General features: G+C 51.3%; 2 protein-coding genes across 6 annotated transcripts in view; both read right to left on the reverse strand.

The window, feature by feature from the left end:
• The window catches only part of LOC139372956 (general transcription factor II-I repeat domain-containing protein 2-like), a 979,173-nt gene extending 973,154 nt beyond the window's left edge, over window positions 1–6,019 (reverse strand). The window contains exon 1 of the mRNA XM_071112859.1: window positions 5,165–6,019. The gene's annotated coding sequence lies outside the window, so the exon portion shown is untranslated. The remainder of the gene's footprint in view (window positions 1–5,164) is intronic.
• Window positions 4,890–24,207, reverse strand: LOC139372968 (protein-lysine methyltransferase METTL21E-like). 5 transcript variants are annotated; one of them, XR_011627511.1, is made up of 5 exons: window positions 23,918–24,168; window positions 11,459–11,616; window positions 8,798–8,915; window positions 6,398–7,193; window positions 4,890–6,292 (listed from the first exon to the last, which is right to left on the reverse strand). XR_011627511.1 is itself a non-coding variant. In XM_071112873.1 (4 exons), the coding sequence occupies exons 1-4, from the start codon at window positions 23,970–23,972 to the stop codon at window positions 6,769–6,771; spliced, it is 756 nt and encodes a 251-aa protein (XP_070968974.1). In that variant the 5' UTR covers window positions 23,973–24,207; the 3' UTR covers window positions 4,890–6,768. The 5 variants fall into 5 exon arrangements, 1 of the variants encoding a protein (XP_070968974.1); XR_011627509.1 differs by having other exon boundaries at window positions 4,890–6,208; window positions 6,293–7,193; XR_011627512.1 differs by having other exon boundaries at window positions 4,890–5,998; window positions 6,272–7,193.
• Between the last annotated feature and the right edge of the window lie 814 nt (window positions 24,208–25,021).

The raw sequence follows: 25,021 nt of genomic DNA on the forward strand, positions 1-25,021 counted from the left end.
TAGGGGGTCTGGTGTTGTAGTGTTATGGGGGGGGGGTATGTTTAGTTGTGGTAGGGGGTCTGGTGTTGTAGTGTTATGGGGGGGGGGTATGTTTAGTTGTGGTAGGGGGCCTGGTGTTGTAGTGTTATGGGGGGGGGGGTATGTTTAGTTGTGGTAGGGGGTCTGGTGTTGTAGTGTTATGGGGGGGGGTATGTTTAGTTGTGGTAGGGGGTCTGGTGTTGTAGTGTTATGGGGGGGGGGGTATGTTTAGTTGTGGTAGGGGGTCTGGCGTTGTAGTGTTATGGGGGGGGGTATGTTTAGTTGTGGTAGGGGGTCTGGTGTTGTAGTGTTATGGGGGGGGGGGTATGTTTAGTTGTGGTAGGGGGTCTGGTGTTGTAGTGTTATGGGGGGGGGGGGTATGTTTAGTTGTGGTAGGGGGTCTGGTGTTGTAGTGTTATGGGGGGGGTATGTTTAGTTGTGGTAGGGGGTCTGGTGTTGTAGTGTTATGGGGGGGGTATGTTTAGTTGTGGTAGGGGGTCTGGTGTTGTAGTGTTATGGGGGGGGGGGGGTATGTTTAGTTGTGGTAGGGGGCCTGGTGTTGTAGTGTTATGGGGGGGGGGGTATGTTTAGTTGTGGTAGGGGGTCTGGTGTTGTAGTGTTATGGGGGGTATGTTTAGTTGTGGTAGGGGGCCTGGTGTTGTAGTGTTATGGGGGGGGTATGTTTAGTTGTGGTAGGGGGCCTGGTGTTGTAGTGTTATGGGGGGGGGGGGTATGTTTAGTTGTGGTAGGGGGTCTGGTGTTGTAGTGTTATGGGGGGGGTATGTTTAGTTGTGGTAGGGGGTCTGGTGTTGTAGTGTTATGGGGGGGGTATGTTTAGTTGTGGTAGGGGGTCTGGTGTTGTAGTGTTATGGGGGGGGGGGTATGTTTAGTTGTGGTAGGGGGTCTGGTGTTGTAGTGTTATGGGGGGCTGGGGGGTATGTTTAGTTGTGGTAGGGGGTCTGGTGTTGTAGTGTTATGGGGGGGGTATGTTTAGTTGTGGTAGGGGGTCTGGTGTTGTAGTGTTATGGGGGGGGGGTATGTTTAGTTGTGGTAGGGGGTCTGGTGTTGTAGTGTTATGGGGGGGGGGTATGTTTAGTTGTGGTAGGGGGTCTGGTGTTGTAGTGTTATGGGGGGGGGGTATGTTTAGTTGTGGTAGGGGGCCTGGTGTTGTAGTGTTATGGGGGGGGGGGTATGTTTAGTTGTGGTAGGGGGTCTGGTGTTGTAGTGTTATGGGGGGGGGTATGTTTAGTTGTGGTAGGGGGTCTGGTGTTGTAGTGTTATGGGGGGGGGGGTATGTTTAGTTGTGGTAGGGGGTCTGGCGTTGTAGTGTTATGGGGGGGGGTATGTTTAGTTGTGGTAGGGGGTCTGGTGTTGTAGTGTTATGGGGGGGGGGGTATGTTTAGTTGTGGTAGGGGGTCTGGTGTTGTAGTGTTATGGGGGGGGGGTATGTTTAGTTGTGGTAGGGGGTCTGGTGTTGTAGTGTTATGGGGGGGGGGTATGTTTAGTTGTGGTAGGGGGTCTGGTGTTGTAGTGTTATGGGGGGTATGTTTAGTTGTGGTAGGGGGTCTGGTGTTGTAGTGTTATGGGGGGGGGGTATGTTTAGTTGTGGTAGGGGGTCTGGTGTTGTAGTGTTATGGGGGGGGGTATGTTTAGTTGTGGTAGGGGGTCTGGTGTTGTAGTGTTATGGGGGGGGTATGTTTAGTTGTGGTAGGGGGTCTGGTGTTGTAGTGTTATGGGGGGGGGGGGGTATGTTTAGTTGTGGTAGGGGGTCTGGTGTTGTAGTGTTATGGGGGGTATGTTTAGTTGTGGTAGGGGGTCTGGTGTTGTAGTGTTATGGGGGGGGTATGTTTAGTTGTGGTAGGGGGTCTGGTGTTGTAGTGTTATGGGGGGGGGGGGTATGTTTAGTTGTGGTAGGGGGTCTGGTGTTGTACTGTTATGGGGGGGGTAGGTTTAGTTGTGGTAGGGGGTCTGGTGTTGTAGTGTTATGGGGGGGTATGTTTAGTTGTGGTAGGGGGTCTGGTGTTGTAGTGTTATGGGGGGGGGTGGTATGTTTAGTTGTGGTAGGGGGTCTGGTGTTGTAGTGTTATGGGGGGGGGGGTATGTTTAGTTGTGGTAGGGGGTCTGGTGTTGTAGTGTTATGGGGGGGGGGGTATGTTTAGTTGTGGTAGGGGGTCTGGTGTTGTAGTGTTATGGGGGGGGGGTATGTTTAGTTGTGGTAGGGGGTCTGGTGTTGTAGTGTTATGGGGGGGGGGGGGTATGTTTAGTTGTGGTAGGGGGTCTGGTGTTGTAGTGTTATGGGGGGGGTATGTTTAGTTGTGGTAGGGGGTCTGGTGTTGTAGTGTTATGGGGGGGGGGGGTATGTTTAGTTGTGTTAGGGGGTCTGGTGTTGTAGTGTTATGGGGGGGGGGTATGTTTAGTTGTGGTAGGGGGTCTGGTGTTGTAGTGTTATGGGGGGGGGGGTATGTTTATTTGTGGTAGGGGGTCTGGTGTTGTAGTGTTATGGGGGGGGGGGGGTATGTTTAGTTGTGGTAGGGGGTCTGGTGTTGTAGTGTTATAGGGGGGGTATGTTTAGTTGCGGTAGGGGGTCTGGTGTTGTAGTGTTATGGGGGGGGGGTATGTTTAGTTGTGGTAGGGGGTCTGGTGTTGTAGTGTTATGGGGAGGGGGGGGTATGTTTAGTTGTGGTAGGGGGTCTGGTGTTGTAGTGTTATGGGGGGTATGTTTAGTTGTGGTAGGGGGTCTGGTGTTGTAGTGTTATGGGGGGGGGGGTATGTTTAGTTGTGGTAGGGGATCTGGTGTTGTAGTGTTATGGGGGGGTGGGGTGTATGTTTAGTTGCGGTAGGGGGTCTGGTGTTGTAGTGTTATGGGGGGGGGGGTATGTTTAGTTGTGGTAGGGGGCCTGGTGTTGTAGTGTTATGGGGGGGGGGGGGGGGGGGGGGTATGTTTAGTTGTGGTAGGGGACCTGGTGTTGTAGTGTTATGTGGGGGATATGTTTAGTTGTGGTAGGGGGTCTGGTGTTGTAGTGTTATGGGGGGGGTATGTTTAGTTGTGGTAGGGGGTCTGGTGTTGTAGTGTTATGGGGGGGGTATGTTTAGTTGTGGTAGGGGGTCTGGTGTTGTAGTGTTATGGGGGGGGGGGGGGGTCTGGTGTTGTAGTGTTATGGGGGGGCTATGTTTAGTTGTGGTAGGGGGTCTGGTGTTGTAGTGTTATGGGGGGGGGGGGTATGTTTAGTTGTGGTAGGGGGTCTGGTGTTGTAGTGTTATGGGGGGGGGGGGGGGTATGTTTAGTTGTGGTAGGGGGTCTGGTGTTGTAGTGTTATGGGGGGGGTATGTTTAGTTGTGGTAGGGGGTCTGGTGTTGTAGTGTTATGGGGGGGGGTATGTTTAGTTGTGGTAGGGGGTCTGGTGTTGTAGTGTTATGGGGGGGGTATGTTTAGTTGTGGTAGGGGGTCTGGTGTTGTAGTGTTATGGGGGGGGGTATGTTTAGTTGTGGTAGGGGGTCTGGTGTTGTAGTGTTATGGGGGGGGGGGGGGGTATGTTTAGTTGTGGTAGGGGGTCTGGTGTTGTAGTGTTATGGGGGGGGGGTATGTTTAGTTTTGGTAGGGGGCTTGGTGTTGTAGTGTTATGGGGGGGGGGGGTATGTTTAGTTGTGGTAGGGGGTCTGGTGTTGTAGTGTTATGGGGGGGGGGGGGTATGTTTAGTTGTGGTAGGGGGTCTGGTGTTGTAGTGTTATGGGGGGGGTATGTTTAGTTGTGGTAGGGGGTCTGGTGTTGTAGTGTTATGGGGGGGGTATGTTTAGTTGTGGTAGGGGGTCTGGTGTTGTAGTGTTATGGGGGGGGTATGTTTAGTTGTGGTAGGGGGTCTGGTGTTGTAGTGTTATGGGGGGGGGGGTATGTTTAGTTGTGGTAGGGGGTCTGGTGTTGTAGTGTTATGGGGGGGGGGGTATGTTTAGTTGTGGTAGGGGGTCTGGTGTTGTAGTGTTATGGGGGGGGGGGTATGTTTAGTTGTGGTAGGGGGTCTGGTGTTGTAGTGTTATGGGGGGGGGGGTATGTTTAGTTGTGGTAGGGGGTCTGGTGTTGTAGTGTTATGGGGGGGGGGGGGGTATGTTTAGTTGTGGTAGGGGGTCTGGTGTTGTAGTGTTATGGGGGGGGGGTATGTTTAGTTGTGGTAGGGGGTCTGGTGTTGTAGTGTTATGGGGGGGGGGGGGTATGTTTAGTTGTGGTAGGGGGTCTGGTGTTGTAGTGTTATGGGGGGGGGGGGGGGTATGTTTAGTTGTGGTAGGGGGCCTGGTGTTGTAGTGTTATGGGGGGGGGGGGGGTATGTTTAGTTGTGGTAGGGGGTCTGGTGTTGTAGTGTTATGGGGGGGGGGGGGGTATGTTTAGTTGTGGTAGGGGGTCTGGTGTTGTAGTGTTATGGGGGGGGGGGGTATGTTTAGTTGTGGTAGGGGGTCTGGTGTTGTAGTGTTATGGGGGGGGGGGGGGGTATGTTTAGTTGTGGTAGGGGGCCTGGTGTTGTAGTGTTATTGGCTCAGTGGGAAGTATGGGGGGGGGGGTTGGTATCCCCAGCCAAGAAGATATCACGGGAATCCCATCTCACCACATTGGAGACAGAGAGGATGAGGTATGTCTTAAGATGTCTCCGGGTGGGAAATGAGAGTCTCCATGGATCTCCCTCTGAGACCTAAAGGGCAGACGGGTCGTGCTGATGGGTGGACCATCTCACCTCAACCCCTCTCTGACCCAAATCCTTTTCTCTTCAGCAGACTGACAGATAAAACCACTTCTTATCCAGAACGATTTACAGACCAGAGGCGTTTATAATGTACTGTATTTACAGACCAGAGGTGTTTATAATGTACTGTATTTACAGACCAGAGGTGTTTATAATGTACTTTATTTCTCAGAACTATTTACAGACCAGAGGTGTTTATAATTATTATTATAGCAACACAACAGGTGAAGCAGGTCTTGTTATGTACAGCAACACAACAGGTGAAGCAGGTCTTGTTATGTACAGCAACACAACAGGTGAAGCAGGTCTTGTTATGTACAGCAACACATCAGGTGAAGCAGGTTCTTGTTATGTACAGCAACACATTAGGTGAAGCAGGTTCTTGTTATGTACAGCAACACATCAGGTGAAGCAGACACTATACATCTTCAATCAGAGATACAACTGAATAACAGAGAAAACAATAATATACTGATCTGCCCAGATGTGAAGAGAAGGAGAGTTCAAGACCCAAACATGAAGAGAGGAGAGTTCAAGGCCCAGACATGGAGGGAATGAGAGTTCAAGGCTCATACATGAAGAGAGGAGAGTTCAAGGACCAGATATGAAGAGAGGAGATTTCAAGGACCAGATATGAAGAGAGGAAAGTTCAAGGACCAGATATGAAGAGAAGGAGAGTTCAAGGCTCAGATATGAAGAGAAGGAGAGTTCAAGGCCCAGACATGAAGGGAAGGAGAGTTCAAGACCCAGACATGAAGAGGAGAGTTCAAGACCCATATATGAAGGGAAGGAGAGTTCAAGGCCCAGACATGAAGGGAAGGAGAGTTCAAGGCCCAGATATGAAGGGAAGGAGAGTTAAAGACCCAGATATGAAGGGGAGTTCATTGCCCAGACATGAAGGGAAGGAGAGTTCAAGGCCCAGACATGAAGGGAAGGAGAGTTCAAGGCCCAGACATGAAGGGAAGGAGAGTTCATGTAACCTCCGTAACGAGGACAATAAACTCCGTAAAGAGGGCAGTAAACTCCGTAAAGAGGACAGTAACCTCAGTAAAGAGGAAAGGTCTCTCCGTAAAGAGGACAGTAACCTCAGTAAAGAGGACTGTAACCTCCGTAAAGAGGACAGTAACCTCCGTAAAGAGGACAGTAACCTCCGTAAAGAGGAAAGGTCTCTCTGTAAAGAGGACAGTAACCAACGTAAAGAGGACAGTAACCTCCATAAAGAGGAAAGTAACCTCCGTAAAGAGGACAGTAACCTCCTTAAAGAGAACAGTAACCTCTGTAAAGAGAACAGTAGCCTCTGTAAAGAGAACAGTAACCTCCGCAAAGAGAACAGTAGCCTCCGTAAAGAGGACAGTAGACTCCGTAAAGAGAACAGTAACCTCTGTAAAGAGAACAGTAGCCTCTGTAAAGAGAACAGTAGCCTCTGTAAAGAGGACAGTAGCCTCTGTAAAGAGAACAGTAACCTCCGCAAAGAGGACAGTAGCCTCTGTAAAGAGGAAAGTAGCCTCTGTAAAGAGAATAGTAACCTCCGCAAAGAGGACAGTAGCCTCTGTAAAGAGGACAGTAGCCTCTGTAAAGAGAACAGTAACCTCCGCAAAGAGGACAGTAGCCTCTGTAAAGAGGACAGTAGCCTCTGTAAAGAGAACAGTAACCTCCGCAAAGAGGACAGTAGCCTCTGTAAAGAGGACAGTAGCCTCTGTAAAGAGGACAGTAGCCTCTGTAAAGAGGACAGTAGCCTCTGTAAAGAGGACAGTAGCCTCCGTAAAGAGGACAGTAACCTCCGTAAAGTGGACAGCTACAACAAAACATAAAAGGGCTCCAATAAATTATTTTCTGGGCCATGACACTACAATTTCCCCCGAAATGCTGTGGATGTCGGATCAAGGGTAAATTACCTTCAAGAGTTAAGTGTAATGCACTTCTCGAGTGTGTGTCTGGGATTCAATCAAAGAACACACATTCACATCCCCATCTCTCCATCCCCCTGCAGTGTCTCAGACTGCTTCCGTTGAGCATGGTAGTATTAAGCTGCCTCTCCAGACCGTGTCTTCCTCCCCATCTCCTTCCTCGATGCTCGGTACAGTTTGATACTGAGACTGGGCAGATCGTACAGTTCATCCAGATGGAACCTGGTCTGGAACCGTTCTACGAACTGGTTCTCTCTGTCCAGACGGAACCTCATGGCCCAGAGGATCTCCGTCCCGTCCTGACACAGGTGATCGAAGGTGTCCAAGAGTTCCGCCAGGTAGGGGTGGCAGTACACCACATCGGCAGCGAACACGTAGTCGTAGTGACAGGCAGCCTGAGGGAAGCGTTGTTCCAGCTCCTTCCCCCAGGACAGCTCAGCGACATGAGGAGCGTGTCTACAGGAACCCCTGGTGTTACGCAGTACGTTATACTGCAGGTTACTCAGCACCTCCGGCAGGTCTGTGGACGTCACCTTGGCACCTAGGAAATAAACACAAACAAACACCAGTTACCAAACAGGAAGGAGATGTCTGTCCTCTGAAGAGGGCGGCGTGACCGGATGTGCTACCTGTCCCAGACCTGCTGTTTTCAACTCTCTAGAGACAGCAGGAGCGGTAGAGATCCTCTCAATGATCGGCTATGAAAAGCCAACTGACATTTACTCCTGAGGTACTGACCTGCTGCACCCTCGACAACCACTGTGATTATTATTATTTGACCCTGCTGGTCATCTATGAACATTTGAACATCTTGGCCATGATCTATTATAATCTCCACCCGGCACAGGCAGAAGAAGACTGGCCACCCCACATAGCCTGGTTCCTCTCTAGGTTTCTTCCTAGATTCTGGCCTTTGAAAGGAGTTTTTCCTAGCCACTGTGCTTCTACACCTGCATTGCTTGCTGTTTGGGGTTTTAGGCTGGGTTTCTGTTACAGCACTTTGAGATATCAGCTGATGTACGAAGGGCTTTATAAATACATTTGATTGATTGATTGATTGATTGATTGATTGATTGGCCCGAAAAACTAAAACAAAAAAAACACACTAACGAAGAGGGTGTCTGGGGCCCCCCAGGACAGCTCAGTGATACGAGGAGGGTGTCTGGGGCCCCCCAGGACAGCTCAGTGATACGAGGAGGGTGTCTGGGGCCCCCCAGGACAGCTCAGTGATACGAGGAGGGTGTATGGGGCCCCCCAGGACAGCTCAGTGATACGAGGAGGGTGTCTGGGGCCCCCCAGGACAGCTCAGTGATACGAGGAGGGTGTCTGGGGCCCCCCAGGACAGCTCAGTGATACGAGGAGGGTGTCTGGGACCCCCCAGGACAGCTCAGTGATACGAGGAGGGTGTCTTGGGCCCCCCAGGACAGCTCAGTGATACGAGGAGGGTGTCTTGGGCCCCCGAGGACAGCTCAGTGATACGAGGAGGGTGTCTGGGACCCCCAGGACAGCTCAGTGATACGAGGAGGGTGTCTAGGGACCCCCAGGACAGCTCAGTGATACGAGGAGGGTGTCTGGGACCCCCAGGACAGCTCAGTGATACGAGGAGGGTGTCTGGGACCCCCCAGGACAGCTCAGTGATACGAGGAGGGTGTCTGGGACCCCCCAGAACAGCTCAGTGATACGAGGAGGGTGTCTGGGACCCCCCAGGACAGCTCAGTGATACGAGGAGGGTGTCTGGGACCCCCCAGGACAGCTCAGTGATATGAGGAGGGTGTCTGGGACCCCCCAGGACAGCTCAGTGATACGAGGAGGGTGTCTGGGGCCCCCCAGGACAGCTCAGTGATACGAGGAGGGTGTCTGGGACCCCCCAGGACAGCTCAGTGATACGAGGAGGGTGTCTGGGGCCCCCCAGGACAGCTCAGTGATACGAGGAGGGTGTCTGGGACCCCCCAGGACAGCTCAGTGACACGAGGAGGGTGTCTTGGGCCCCCCAGGACAGCTCAGTGATACGAGGAGGGTGTCTGGGGCCCCCCAGGACAGCTCAGTGATACGAGGAGGGTGTCTGGGACCCCCAGGACAGCTCAGTGGTACAAGGAGGGTGTCTGGGACCACCCGTGCGACTTTGTAAATACAAGATTGTCTCACCTAGAAGGCTTGTAACTATGGAGACCAGACCGGTCCCGGCGCCCAGCTCGATGACGTTCTTGTCCAGCAGGTTGTACGTGTCACGGTGCGTATCCAGGAAGTAACACAGCACTATGGCCTGATGGGAAATAAACACAATGCAATGTGAACTAACAGGACATTATAAAAATTAAGTTGATGGATGAAAATGTACCTGGTGAGGAAAAAAGTGGAATTTAAAAGTAATGATTGTGATGAAGATTAGTGTAAGGGTAGTGTTAGTGAGGATGATGAAGGTGAGCGGTAGGGTAGTGTTAGTGAGGATGATGAAAGTGAGCGGTAGGGTAGTGTTAGTGAGGATGATGAAGGTGAGCGGTAGGGTAGTGTTAGTGAAGATGATGAAGGTGAGCGGTAGGGTAGTGTTAGTGAGGATGATGAAGGTGACCATAAGGATAGTGTTAGTGAGGATGATGAAGGTGACCATAAGGGTAGTGTTAGTGAGGATGATGAAGGTGGGCGGTAGGGTAGTGTTAGTGAGGGTGATGAAGATTAGTGTAAGGGTAGTGTTAGTGAGGATGATGAAGGTGAGCGGTAGGGTAGTGTTAGTGAGGGTGATGAAGATTAGTGTAAGGGTAGTGTTAGTGAGGATGATGAAGGTGAGCGGTAGGGTAGTGTTAGTGAGGATGATGAAGGTGAGCGGTAGGGTAGTGTTAGTGAAGATGATGAAGGTGAGCGGTAGGGTAGTGTTAGTGAGGATGATGAAGGTGACCATAAGGGTAGTGTTAGTGAGGATGATGAAGGTGACCATAAGGGTAGTGTTAGTGAGGATGATGAAGGTGAGCGGTAGTGTTAGTGAGGATGATGAAGGTGACCATAAGGGTAGTGTTAGTGAGGATGATGAAGGTGAGCGGTAGTGTTAGTGAGGATGATGAAGGTGACCATAAGGGTAGTGTTTGTGAGGATGATGAAGGTGACCATAAGGGTAGCGTTAGTGAGGGTGATGAAGGTGAGCGGTAGGGTAGTGTTAGTGAGGATGATGAAGGTGAGCGGTAGGGTAGTGTTAGTGAGGATGATGAAGTTGAGCGGTAGGGTAGTGTTAGTGAGGATGATGAAGGTGAGCGGAAGGGTAGTGTTAGTGAGGATGATGAAGGTGAGCGGTAGTGTTAGTGAGGATGATGAAGGTGGGCGGTAGGGTAGTGTTCGTGAGGGTGATGAAGATTAGTGTAAGGGTAGTGTTAGTGAGGATGATGAAGGTGAGCGGTAGGGTAGTGTTAGTGAGGATGATGAAGGTGAGCAGAAGGGTAGTGTTAGTGAGGATGAAGAAGGTGAGCAGAAGGGTAGTGTTAGTGAGGATGATGAAGGTGACCATAAGGGTAGTGTTAGTGAGGATGAAGAAGGTAAGCGTATGGGTAGTGTTAGTGAGGATGATGAAGGTGACCATAAGGGTAGTGTTAGTGAGGATGATGAAGGTGAGCGGTAGGGTAGTGTTAGTGAGGATGATGAAGGTGAGCGGTAGGGTAGTGTTAGTGAGGATGATGAAGGTGACCATAAGGGTAGTGTTAGTGAGGATGATGAAGGTGAGCGGTAGGGTAGTGTTAGTGAGGATGATGAAGGTGACCATAAGGGTAGTGTTAGTGAGGATGATGAAGGTGAGCAGAAGGGTAGTGTTAGTGAGGATGATGAAGGTGACCATAAGGGTAGTGTTAGTGAGGATGATGAAGGTGACCATAAGGGTAGTGTTAGTGAGGATGACGAAGGTGAGCGGAAGGGTAGTGTTAGTGAGGATGACGAAGGTGAGCGGTAGTGTTAGTGAGGATGAAGAAGGTAAGCGTATGAGTAGTGTTAGTGAGGATGATGAAGGTGAGCGGTAGTGTTAGTGAGGATGATGAAGGTGACCATAAGGGTAGTGTTAGTGAGGATGATGAAGATGACCATAAGGGTAGTGTTAGTGAGGATGATGAAGGTGAGCGGAAGGGTAGTGTTAGTGAGGATGACGAAGGTGAGCGGTAGTGTTAGTGAGGATGAAGAAGGTAAGCGTATGGGTAGTGTTAGTGAGGATGATGAAGGTGAGCGGTAGTGTTAGTGAGGATGATGAAGGTGACCATAAGGGTAGTGTTAGTGAGGATGATGAAGATGACCATAAGGGTAGTGTTAGTGAGGATGATGAAGATGAGCGGTAGTGTTAGTGAGGATGATGAAGGTGACCATAAGGGTAGTGTTAGTGAGGATGATGAAGGTGACCATAAGGGTAGTGTTAGTGAGGATGATGAAGGTGACCATAAGGGTAGTGTTAGTGAGGATGATGAAGGTGAGCGGAAGGGTAGTGTTAGTGAGGATGACGAAGGTGAGCGGTAGTGTTAGTGAGGATGAAGAAGGTAAGCGTATGGGTAGTGTTAGTGAGGATGATGAAGGTGACCATAAGGGTAGTGTTAGTGAGGATGATGAAGGTGACCATAAGGGTAGTGTTAGTGAGGATGATGAAGGTGACCATAAGGGTAGTGTTAGTGAGGATGATGAAGGTGAGCGGTAGTGTTAGTGAGGATGATGAAGGTGAGCGGTAGGGTAGTGTTAGTGAGGATGATGAAGGTGAGCGGAAGGGTAGTGTTAGTGAGGATGATGAAGGTGAGCGGTAGGGTAGTGTTAGTGAGGATGATGAAGGTGGGCAGAAGGCGCGTGTTGTACCGAGGGCCACATCACAGCGCCGTAGAGGTCATGTGACTCCTTGATCTTGATCTGATGGTCAGCGAAGGTATATCCCTCCCAGGCTTCCACGGTGATCAGAGACTGGATGATCCTCCTGGACATGATGGCAGCTGCCAGCTCAGCATCCACATCCACACCTGGCAACACAATTAAATCACATTTATTCTATGTAGGACACATGCTATGGAACTCTTACCAAACCATAACAGTGAAGATGGTTGCATTTCCCATCATCCTCTCTCTCAGTACAGTCTCAGGTTATTGACGTATCCCATCATCCTCTCTCTCAGTACAGTCTCAGGTTATTGACGTATCCCATCATCCTCTCTCTCAGTACAGTCTCAGGTTGCTGACTTATCCCATCATCCTCTCTCTCAGTACAGTCTCAGGTTGTTGACGTATCCCATCATCCCCTCTCTCAGTACAGTGTCAGGTTGTTGACGTATCCCATCATCCCCTCTCTCAGTACAGTCTCAGGTTGTTGACGTATCCCATCATCCTCTCTCTCAGTACAGTCTCAGGTTGCTGACGTATCCCATCATCCTCTCTCTCAGTACAGTCTCAGGTTGTTGATGTATCCCATCATCCTCTCTCTCAGTACAGTCTCAGGTTGTTGACGTATCCCATCATCCTCTCTCTCAGTACAGTCTCAGGTTGCTGACGTATCCCATCATCCTCTCTCTCAGTACAGTCTCAGGTTGTTGATGTATCCCATCATCCTCTCTCTCAGTACAGTCTCAGGTTGCTGACGTATCCCATCATCCTCTCTCTCAGTACAGTCTCAGGTTGTTGACGTATCCCATCATCCTCTCTCTCAGTCCAGTCTCAGGTTGCTGACGTATCCCATCATCCTCTCTCTCAGTACAGTCTCAGGTTGTTGACGTATCCCATCATCCTCTCTCTCAGTACAGTCTCAGGTTGTTGACGTATCCCATCATCCTCTCTCTCAGTACAGTCTCAGGTTGCTGACGTATCCCATCATCCCCTCTCTCAGTACAGTCTCAGGTTGTTGACGTATCCCATCATCCTCTCTCTCAGTACAGTCTCAGGTTGCTGACGTATCCCATCATCCCCTCTCTCAGTACAGTCTCAGGTTGTTGACGTATCCCATCATCCTCTCTCTCAGTACAGTCTCAGGTTGTTGACGTATCCCATCATCCTCTCTCTCAGTACAGTCTCAGGTTGTTGGCGTATCCCATCATCCTCTCTCTCAGTACAGTGTCAGGTTGTTGACGTATCCCATCATCCTCTCTCTCAGTACAGTCTCAGGTTGTTGACGTATCCCATCATCCTCTCAGTACAGTCTCAGGTTGTTGACGTATCCCATCATCCTCTCTCTCAGTACAGTCTCAGGTTATTGACGTATCCCATCATCCCCTCTCTCAGTACAGTCTCAGGTTGTTGACGTATCCCATCATCCTCTCTCTCAGTACAGTCTCAGGTTGTTGACGTATCCCATCATCCTCTCTCTCAGTACAGTCTCAGGTTGCTGACGTATCCCATCATCCTCTCTCTCAGTACAGTCTCAGGTTGTTGACGTATCCCATCATCCCCTCTCTTAGTACAGTCTCAGGTTGCTGACGTATCCCATCATCCCCTCTCTCAGTACAGTGTCAGGTTGTTGACGTATCCCATCATCCTCTCTCTCAGTACAGTGTCAGGTTGTTGACGTATCCCATCATCCCCTCTCTCAGTACAGTCTCAGGTTGTTGACGTATCCCATCATCCTCTCTCTCAGTACAGTGTCAGGTTGTTGACGTATCCCATCATCCTCTCTCTCAGTACAGTGTCAGGTAGTTGACGTATCCCATCATCCCCTCTCTCAGTACAGTGTCAGGTTGTTGACGTATCCCATCATCCCCTCTCTCAGTACAGTCTCAGGTTGCTGACGTATCCCATCATCCTCTCTCTCAGTACAGTCTCAGGTTGTTGACGTATCCCATCATCCTCTCAGTACAGTCTCAGGTTGTTGACGTATCCCATCATCCTCTCTCTCAGTACAGTCTGAGGTTGTTGACGTATCCCATCATCCTCTCTCTCAGTACAGTCTCAGGTTGTTGACGTATCCCATCATCCTCTCTCTCAGTACAGTCTGAGGTTGTTGACGTATCCCATCATCCTCTCTCTCAGTACAGTCTCAGGTTGTTGACGTATCCCATCATCCTCTCTCTCAGTACAGTCTCAGGTTGTTGACGTATCCCATCATCCTCTCTCTCAGTACAGTCTCAGGTTGTTGACGTATCCCATCATCCTCTCTCTCAGTACAGTCTGAGGTTGTTGACGTATCCCATCATCCTCTCTCTCAGTACAGTCTGAGGTTGTTGACGTATCCCATCATCCTCTCTCTCAGTACAGTCTCAGGTTGTTGACGTATCCCATCATCCTCTCTCTCAGTACAGTCTCAGGTTGTTGACGTATCCCATCATCCTCTCTCTCAGTACAGTCTCAGGTTGCTGACGTATCCCATCATCCCCTCTCTCAGTACAGTGTCAGGTTGTTGACGTATCCCATCATCCCCTCTCTCAGTACAGTCTCAGGTTGTTGACGTATCCCATCATCCCCTCTCTCAGTACAGTCTCAGGTTGTTGACGTATCCCATCATCCCCTCTCTCAGTACAGTCTCAGGTTGTTGACGTATCCCATCATCCTCTCTCTCAGTACAGTCTCAGGTTGTTGACGTATCCCATCATCCTCTCAGTACAGTCTCAGGTTGTTGACGTATCCCATCATCCTCTCAGTACAGTCTCAGGTTGTTGACGTATCCCATCATCCTCTCTCTCAGTACAGTGTCAGGTTGTTGACGTATCCCATCATCCCCTCTCTCAGTACAGTCTCAGGTTGTTGGCGTATCCCATCATCCTCTCTCTCAGTACAGTCTCAGGTTGTTGACGTATCCCATCATCCTCTCAGTACAGTCTCAGGTTGTTGACGTATCCCATCATCCTCTCAGTACAGTCTCAGGTTGTTGACGTATCCCATCATCCTCTCTCTCAGTACAGTCTCAGGTTGTTGACTTATCCCATCATCCTCTCTCTCAGTACAGTGTCAGGTTGTTGACGTATCCCATCATCCTCTCAGTACAGTCTCAGGTTGTTGACGTATCCCATCATCCTCTCTCTCAGTACAGTCTCAGGTTATTGACGTATCCCATCATCCTCTCTCTCAGTACAGTCTCAGGTTGTTGACGTATCCCATCATCCTCTCTCTCAGTACAGTCTCAGGTTGCTGACGTATCCCATCATCCCCTCTCTCAGTACAGTCTCAGGTTGTTGACGTATCACATCATCCTCTCTCTCAGTACAGTCTCAGGTTGTTGACGTATCCCATCATCCTCTCTCTCAGTACAGTCTCAGGTTGCTGACGTATCCCATCATCCTCTCTCTCAGTACAGTCTCAGGTTGCTGACGTATCCCATCATCCTCTCTCTCAGTACAGTCTCAGGTTGCTGAAGTATCCCATCATCCTCTCTCTCAGTGCAGTCTCAGGTTGTTGACGTATCCCATCATCCTCTCTCTCAGTACAGTCTCAGGTTGCTGACGTATCCCATCATCCTCTCTCTCAGTACAGTCTCAGGTTGCTGAAGTATCCCATCATCCTCTCTCTCAGTGCAGTCTCAGGTTGTTGACGTATCCCATCATCCTCTCTCTCAGTACAGTCTCAGGTTGCTGACGTATCCCATCATCCTCTCTCTCAGTACAGTCTCAGGTTGTTGACGTATCCCATCATCCTCTCTCTCAGTACAGTCTCAGGTTGTTGACGTATCCCATCATCCTCTCTCTCAGTACAGTCTCAGGTTGCTGACGTATCCCATCATCCTCTCTCTCAGTACAGTCTCAGGTTGTTGACGTATCCCATCATCCTCTCTCTCAGTACAGTCTCAGGTTGCTGACGTATCCCACCATCCCCTCTCTCAGTACAGTCTGAGGTTGTTGACGTATCCCATCATCCTCTCTCTCAGAACAGTCTCAGGTTGCTGAAGTATCCCATCATCCTCTCTCTCAGTGCAGTCTCAGGTTGTTGACGTATCCCATCATCCAAATATTCCATTTAAAGTCGAGACCTCGTCTTGTCCCAGAATGTCTCCCCCCGCCCCTCCTCACTAGTTGTCCCCTGTAAGGTAGGGTTAACTGAGACCTCTGACCTAGGGTTAGTACTGTGTCAGCAGTGTAACATAACCCCTCTACACGACTGGCTGACCCAGCATCAGTCCAGTAACCTAGCCCCTCAGTAGAGTAACATAACCCCTCTACACGACTAGCTGACCCAGTCCAGTAACCTAGCCCCTCAGTAGAGTAACATAACCCCTCTACACGACTAGCTGACCCAGTCCAGTAACCTAGCCCCTCAGTAGAGTAACATAACCCCTCTACACGACTAGCTGACCCAGTCCAGTAACCTAGCCCCTCAGTAGAGTAACATAACCCCTCTACACGACTAGCTGACCCAGTCCAGTAACCTAGCCCCTCAGTAAAGTAACATAACCCCTCTACACGACTAGCTGACCCAGTCCAGTAACCTAGACCCTCAGTAGAGTAACTTAACCCCTCTACACGGCTAGCTGACCCAGCATCAGTCCAGTAACCTAGCCCCTCAGTAGAGTAACATAACCCCTCTACACGGCTAGCTGACCCAGCATCAGTCCAGTAACCTAGTCCCTCAGTAGAGTAACATAACCCCTCTACACGGCTAGCTGACCCAGCATCAGTCCAGTAACCTAGTCCCTCAGTAGAGTAACATAACCCCTCTACACGGCTAGCTGACCCAGTCCAGTAACCTAGTCCCTCAGTAGAGTAACATAACCCCTCTACACGGCTAGCTGACCCAGTCCAGTAACCTAGTCCCTCAGTAGAGTAACTTAACCCCTCTACACGACTAGCTGATCCAGCATCAGTCCAGTAACCTAGCCCCTCAGTAGAGTACCATAACCCCTCTACACGGCTAGCTGACCCAGTCCAGTAACCTAGCCCCTCAGTAGAGTACCATAACCCCTCTACACGGCTAGCTGACCCAGTCCAGTAACCTAGCCCCTCAGTAGAGTACCATAACCCCTCTACACGGCTAGCTGACCCAGTCCAGTAACCTAGCCCCTCAGTAGAGTAACATAACCCCTCTACACGACTAGCTGACCCAGCATCAGTCCAGTAACCTAGCCCCTCAGTAGAGTAACATAACCCCTCTACACGACTAGCTGACCCAGTCCAGTAACCTAGCCCCTCAGTAGAGTACCATAACCCCTCTACACGGCTAGCTGACCCAGTCCAGTAACCTAGCCCCTCAGTAGAGTACCATAACCCCTCTACACGGCTAGCTGACCCAGCATCAGTCCAGTAACCTAGCCCCTCAGTAGAGTACCATAACCCCTCTACACGACTAGCTGACCCAGCATCAGTCCAGTAACCTAGCCCCTCAGTAGAGTAACATAACCCCTCTACATGGCTAGCTGACCCAGTCCAGTAACCTAGCCCCTCAGTAGAGTAACATAACCCCTCTACACGGCTAGCTGACCCATTCCAGTAACCTAGCCCCTCAGTAGAGTAACATAACCCCTCTACACGACTAGCTGACCCAGTCCAGTAACCTAGTCCCTCAGTAGAGTAACATAACCCCTCTACACGGCTAGCTGACCCAGTCCAGTAACCTAGCCCCTCAGTAGAGTACCATAACCCCTGTACACGGCTAGCTGACCCAGTCCAGTAACCTAGCCCCTCAGTAGAGTACCATAACCCCTCTACACGGCTAGCTGACCCAGTCCAGTAACCTAGTCCCTCAGTAGAGTAACATAACCCCTCTACACGGCTAGCTGACCCAGTCCACTAACCTAGTCCCTCAGTAGAGTAACATAACCCCTCTACACGGCTAGCTGACCCAGTCCAGTAACCTAGCCCCTCAGTAGAGTAACATAACCCCTCTACACGACTAGCTGACCCAGTCCAGTAACCTAGTCCCTCAGTAGAGTAACATAACCCCTCTACACGGCTAGCTGACCCAGTCCAGTAACCTAGTCCCTCAGTAGAGTAACATAACCCCTCTACACGGCTAGCTGACCCAGTCCAGTAACCTAGTCCCTCAGTAGAGTAACATAACCCCTCTACACGGCTAGCTGACCCAGTCCAGTAACCTAGCCCCTCAGTAGAGTAACATAACCCCTCTACACGGCTAGCTGACCCAGTCCAGTAACCTAGTCCCTCAGTAGAGTAACATAACCCCTCTACACGGCTAGCTGACCCAGTCCAGTAACCTAGCCCCTCAGTAGAGTAACATAACCCCTCTACACGGCTAGCTGACCCAGTCCAGTAACCTAGTCCCTCAGTAGAGTAACATAACCCCTCTATACGGCTAGCTGACCCAGCATCAGTCCAGTAACCTAGCCCCTCAGTAGAGTACCATAACCCCTCTACACGGCTAGCTGACCCAGCATCAGTCCAGTAACCTAGCCCCTCAGTAGAGTAACATAACCCCTCTACACGGCTAGCTGACCCAGTCCAGTAACCTAGCCCCTCAGTAGAGTAACATAACCCCTCTACACGGCTAGCTGACCCAGTCCAGTAACCTAGCCCCTCAGTAGAGTACCATACCCCTCTACACGGCTAGCTGACCCAGCATCAGTCCAGTAACCTAGCCCCTCAGTAGAGTACCATAACCCCTCTACACGACTAGCTGACCCAGTCCAGTAACCTAGCCCCTCAGTAGAGTACCTTAACCCCTCTACACGACTAGCTGACCCAGCATCAGTCCAGTAACCTAGCCCCTCAGTAGAGTAACATAACCCCTCTACACGGCTAGCTGACCCAGCATCAGTCCAGTAACCTAGCCCCTCAGTAGAGTAACATAACCCCTCTACATGGCTAGCTGACCCAGCATCAGTCCAGTAACCTAGCCCCTCAGTAGAGTAACATAACCCCTCTACACGACTAGCTGACCCAGCATCAGTCCAGTAACCTAGCCCCTCAGTAGAGTAACATAACCCCTCTACACGGCTAGCTGACCCAGTCCAGTAACCTAGCCCCTCAGTAGAGTAACATAACCCCTCTACACGACTAGCTGACCCAGTCCAGTAACCTAGTCCCTCAGTAGAGTAACATAACCCCTCTACACGGCTAGCTGACCCAGTCCAGTAACCTAGTCCCTCAGTAGAGTAACATAACCCCTCTACACGGCTAGCTGACCCAGTCCAGTAACCTAGTCCCTCAGTAGAGTAACATAACCCCTCTACACGGCTAGCTGACCCAGTCCAGTAACCTAGCCCCTCAGTAGAGTAACATAACCCCTCTACACGGCTAGCTGACCCAGTCCAGTAACCTAGTCCCTCAGTAGAGTAACATAACCCCTCTACACGGCTAGCTGACCCAGTCCAGTAACCTAGCCCCTCAGTAGAGTAACATAACCCCTCTACACGGCTAGCTGACCCAGTCCAGTAACCTAGTCCCTCAGTAGAGTAACATAACCCCTCTATACGGCTAGCTGACCCAGCATCAGTCCAGTAACCTAGCCCCTCAGTAGAGTACCATAACCCCTCTACACGGCTAGCTGACCCAGCATCAGTCCAGTAACCTAGCCCCTCAGTAGAGTAACATAACCCCTCTACACGGCTAGCTGACCCAGTCCAGTAACCTAGCCCCTCAGTAGAGTAACATAACCCCTCTACACGGCTAGCTGACCCAGTCCAGTAACCTAGCCCCTCAGTAGAGTACCATACCCCTCTACACGGCTAGCTGACCCAGCATCAGTCCAGTAACCTAGCCCCTCAGTAGAGTACCATAACCCCTCTACACGACTAGCTGACCCAGTCCAGTAACCTAGCCCCTCAGTAGAGTACCTTAACCCCTCTACACGACTAGCTGACCCAGCATCAGTCCAGTAACCTAGCCCCTCAGTAGAGTAACATAACCCCTCTACACGGCTAGCTGACCCAGCATCAGTCCAGTAACCTAGCCCCTCAGTAGAGTAACATAACCCCTCTACATGGCTAGCTGACCCAGCATCAGTCCAGTAACCTAGCCCCTCAGTAGAGTAACATAACCCCTCTACACGACTAGCTGACCCAGCATCAGTCCAGTAACCTAGCCCCTCAGTAGAGTAACATAACCCCTCTACACGGCTAGCTGACCCAGCATCAGTCCAGTAACCTAGCCCCTCAGTAGAGTACCATAACCCCTCTACACGGCTAGCTGACCCAGCATCAGTCCAGTAACCTAGTCCCTCAGGAGAGTACCATAACCCCTCTACACGGCTAGCTGACCCAGTCCAGTAACCTAGCCCCTCAGTAGAGTACCATAACCCCTCTACACGGCTAGCTGACCCAGCATCAGTCCAGTCACCTAGCCCCTCAGTAGAGTACCATAACCCCTCTACACGGCTAGCTGACCCAGCATCAGTCCAGTAACCTAGTCCCTCAGTAGAGTAACATAACCCCTCTACACGGCTAGCTGACCCAGTCCAGTAACCTAGCCCCTCAGTAGAGTACCATAACCCCTCTACACGGCTAGCTGACCCAGTCCAGTAACCTAGCCCCTCAGTAGAGTACCATAACCCCTCTACACGGCTAGCTGACCCAGTCCAGTAACCTAGCCCCTCAGTAGAGTACCATAACCCCTCTACACGACTAGCTGACCCAGCATCAGTCCAGTAACCTAGCCCCTCAGTAGAGTACCATAACCCCTCTACATGACTAGCTGACCCAGCATCAGTCCAGTAACCTAGTCCCTCAGTAGAGTAACATAACCCCTCTACACGGCTAGCTGACCCAGTCCAGTAACCTAGCCCCTCAGTAGAGTACCATAACCCCTCTACACGACTAGCTGACCCAGCATCAGTCCAGTAACCTAGTCCCTCAGTAGAGTAACATAACCCCTCTACACGGCTAGCTGACCCAGCATCAGTCCAGTAACCTAGTCCCTCAGTAGAGTAACATAACCCCTCTACACGGCTAGCTGACCCAGCATCAGTCCAGTAACCTAGCCCCTCAGTAGAGTAACATAACCCCTCTACATGACTAGCTGACCCAGTCCAGTAACCTAGCCTCTCAGTAGAGTACCATAACCCCTCTACACGACTAGCTGACCCAGCATCAGTCCAGTAACCTAGTCCCTCAGTAGAGTACCATAACCCCTCTACACGGCTAGCTGACCCAGCATCAGTCCAGTAACCTAGCCCCTCAGTAAAGTAACATAACCCCTCTACACGGCTAGCTGACCCAGTCCAGTAACCTAGTCCCTCAGTAGAGTAACATAACCCCTCTACACGGCTAGCTGACCCAGCATCAGTCCAGTAACCTAGCCCCTCAGTAGAGTACCATAACCCCTCTACACGACTAGCTGACCCAGTCCAGTAACCTAGCCCCTCAGTAGAGTACCATAACCCCTCTACACGGCTAGCTGACCCAGTCCAGTAACCTAGCCCCTCAGTAGAGTACCATAACCCCTCTACACGGATAGCTGACCCAGCATCAGTCCAGTAACCTAGCCCCTCAGTAGAGTACCATAACCCCTCTACACGGCTAGCTGACCCAGTCCAGTAACCTAGCCCCTCAGTAGAGTAACATAACCCCTCTACACGGCTAGCTGACCCAGTCCAGTAACCTAGCCCCTCAGTAGAGTAACATAACCCCTCTACACGGCTAGCTGACCCAGCATCAGTCCAGTAACCTAGCCTCTCAGTAGAGTACCATTACCCCTCTACACGGCTAGCTGACCCAGTCCAGTAACCTAGCCCCTCAGTAGAGTACCATAACCCCTCTACACGGCTAGCTGACCCAGTCCAGTAACCTAGCCCCTCAGTAGAGTACCATAACCCCTCTACACGGCTAGCTGACCCAGTCCAGTAACCTAGTCCCTCAGTAGAGTACCATAACCCCTCTACACGGCTAGCTGACCCAGTCCAGTAACCTAGTCCCTCAGTAGAGTAATATAACCCCTCTACACGGCTAGCTGACCCAGTCCAGTAACCTAGCCCCTCAGTAGAGTACCATAACCCCTCTACACAACTAGCTGACCCAGCATCAGTCCAGTAACCTAGCCCCTCAGTAGAGTACCATAACCCCTCTACACGGCTAGCTGACCCAGCATCAGTCCAGTAACCTAGCCCCTCAGTAGAGTACCATAACCCCTCTACACGGCTAGCTGACCCAGTCCAGTAACCTAGCCCCTCAGTAGAGTACCATAACCCCTCTACACGGCTAGCTGACCCAGTCCAGTAACCTAGTCCCTCAGTAGAGTACCATACCCCTTTACACGACTAGCTGACCCAGCATCAGTCCAGTAACCTAGCCCCTCAGTAGAGTACCATAACCCCTCTACACGACTAGCTGACCCAGTCCAGTAACCTAGACCCTCAGTAGAGTAATATAACCCCTCTACACGGCTAGCTGACCCAGCATCAGTCCAGTAACCTAGTCCCTCAGTAGAGTACCATAACCCCTCTACACGGCTAGCTGACCCAGTCCAGTGCCCTAGCCCCTCAGTAGAGTAACATAACCCCTCTACACGGCTAGCTGACCCAGCATCAGTCCAGTAACCTAGTCCCTCAGTAGAGTACCATAACCCCTCTACACAGCTAGCTGACCCAGCATCAGTCCAGTAACCTAGTCCCTCAGTAGAGTACCATAACCCCTCTACACGGCTAGCTGACCCAGTCCAGTGCCCTAGCCCCTCAGTAGAGTAACATAACCCCTCTACACGGCTAGCTGACCCAGCATCAGTCCAGTAACCTAGTCCCTCAGTAGAGTAATATAACCCCTCTACACGACTAGCTGACCCAGTCCAGTGCCCTAGCCCCTCAGTAGAGTAACATAACCCCTCTACACGGCTAGCTGACCCAGTCCAGTAACCTAGTCCTTCAGTAGAGTAACATAACCCGTCTACACGGCTAGCTGACCCAGCATCAGTCCAGTAACCTAGCCCCTCAGTAGAGTAACATAACCCCTCTACACGACTAGCTGACCCAGCATCAGTCCAGTAACCTAGCCCCTCAGTAGAGTAACTTAACCCCTCTACATGGCTAGCTGACCCAGCATCAGTCCAGTAACCTAGTCCCTCAGTAGAGTACCATAACCCCTCTACACGGCTAGCTGACCCAGCATCAGTCCAGTAACCTAGCCCCTCAGTAGAGTACCATAACCCCTCTACACGGCTAGCTGACCCAGCATCAGTCCAGTAACCTAGCCCCTCAGTAGAGTACCATAACCCCTCTACACGACTAGCTGACCCAGTCCAGTAACCTAGTCCCTCAGTAGAGTACCATAACCCCTCTACACAGCTAGCTGACCCAGCATCAGTCCAGTAACCTAGCCCCTCAGTAGAGTACCATAACCCCTCTACACGGCTAGCTGACCCAGTCCAGTAACCTAGCCCCTCAGTAGAGTACCATAACCCCTCTACACGACTAGCTGACCCAGCATCAGTCCAGTAACCTAGCCCCTCAGTAGAGTACCATAACCCCTCTACACGGCTAGCTGATCCAGCATCAGTCCAGTAACCTAGCCCCTCAGTAACCTAGCCCCTCAGTAGAGTACCATAACCCCTCTACACGGCTAGCTGATCCAGCATCAGTCCAGTAACCTAGTCCCTCAGTAGAGTACCATAACCCCTCTACACGGCTAGCTGATCCAGCATCAGTCCAGTAACCTAGTCCCTCAGTAGAGTACCATAACCCCTCTACACGACTGGCTGACCCAGCATCAGTCCAGTAACCTAGTCCCTCAGTAGAGTACCATAACCCCTCTACACGGCTAGCTGACCCAGTCCAGTAACCTAGCCCCTCAGTAGAGAACCATAACCCCTCTACACGACTAGCTGACCCAGCATCAGTCCAGTAACCTAGCCCCTCAGTAGAGTACCATAACCCCTCTACACGGCTAGCTGACCCAGTCCAGTAACCTAGCCCCTCAGTAGAGTACCATAACCCCTCTACACGGCTAGCTGACCCAGTCCAGTAACCTAGCCCCTCAGTAACCTAGTCCCTCAGTAACCTAGCCCATCAGTAACCTAACCCCCCAGTAACCTAGCCCCTCAGTAACCTAACCCCCCAGTAGCCTAGCCCCTCAGTCCAGAAACATAACCCCTCTATGTAGTCGATTAGCACTTGGCAGGTTATTTGCGGCCTCTCTGACACAGACATGCAGCTGGTATACCAGTTATGTAAGCTAGTGAGGGGAGAGACAGAGAAGAGCTCTTAAATCACTTCACATCCTGTGTGTGTGTGTGTCAATGTACCCGATTACAGTGCTATAAACACGTCTATGAAGCCCTATAAACATGACTTACCGCTCATAGTGATCATCAATGAATGAATAACAACCAATCTACCAAGAGGGCACTTCAACTATCGACGCTTTTGATACGTACAGAAATAACCAACAACAAAAAGTTGACATAGTGAGTCGTCCCACAGTTGACACATTTGTTCTGTACGGGTGTGGATCTGACAGCTCTAGCTACCTACCCTCCGTTTCAGCATCTTCCTCAGTCTGGATAGCCTGGGTCAGGAGGGGGTTCATGTCTCTGTCCTGTCCTGGAGTAGGGGTGAGGGGTTTGTGGGTAGTAGCAGTAACAATCTGACCGTGTTGCTCCAGAGTGGTGTGTTGGATGTCCAGGGAAACAGCGTCGGTCCTTAGTCTAGGTGCTCCGGGTCTCAGTGGGCTCTAGTCTGAGTCAGGTCGGCTGGCTGTGTGTTGTGAGGGGCTGGTATATGGTTCTCTTTCTCCTTTCTGTCCCTCCCTCCGTTGGCATACTGGGTATGTTACTCTCCTCCCTCTCTCCTTTCCTTCCCTCCCTCCGTTGGCATACTGGGTATGGTACTCCCCTCCCTCCCTCCCTCGGCATACTGGGTATGGTACTCCCCTCCCTCTCCCCCTCCCTCCCTCCCTCCCTCCGTTGGCATACTGGGTATGGTACTCACCTCCCTCTCCCCCTCCCTCCCTCTCTCCTTTCCTTCCCTCCCTCCGTTGGCATACTGGGTATGTTACTCCCCCTCCCTCCCTCCCTTTCTCCTTTCCTTCCCTCCCTCCGTTGGCATACTGGGTATGGTACTCCCCTCCCTCCCTCTCTCCTTTCCTTCCCTCCCTCCGTTGGCATACTGGGTATGGTACTCACCTCCCTCTCCCCCTCCCTCCCTCTCTCCTTTCCTTCCCTCCCTCCGTTGGCATACTGGGTATGTTACTCCCCCTCCCTCCCTCCCTTTCTCCTTTCCTTCCCTCCATCCGTTGGCATACTGGGTATGGTACTCCCCCTCCCTCCCTCCCTCCCTTTCTCCTTTCCTTCCCTCCCTCCGTTGGCATACTGGGTATGGTACTCCCCCTCCCTCCCTCTCTCCTTTCCTTCCCTCCCTCCGTTGGCATACTGGGTATGTTACTCTCCTCCCTCTCTCCTTTCCTTCCTTCCCTCCCTCTCTCCTTTCCTTCCCTCCCTCCGTTGGCATACTGGGTATGGTACTCCCCCTCCCTCTCTCCTTTCCTTCCTTCCCTCCCTCTCTCCTTTCCTTCCCTCCCTCCGTTGGCATACTGGGTATGGTACTCCCCCTCCCTCCCTCTCTCCTTTCCTTCCCTCC

The sequence above is a fragment of the Oncorhynchus clarkii genome, chromosome 18 (assembly GCF_045791955.1).
Source record: "Oncorhynchus clarkii lewisi isolate Uvic-CL-2024 chromosome 18, UVic_Ocla_1.0, whole genome shotgun sequence".
Lineage (NCBI taxonomy): Eukaryota > Metazoa > Chordata > Actinopteri > Salmoniformes > Salmonidae > Oncorhynchus > Oncorhynchus clarkii.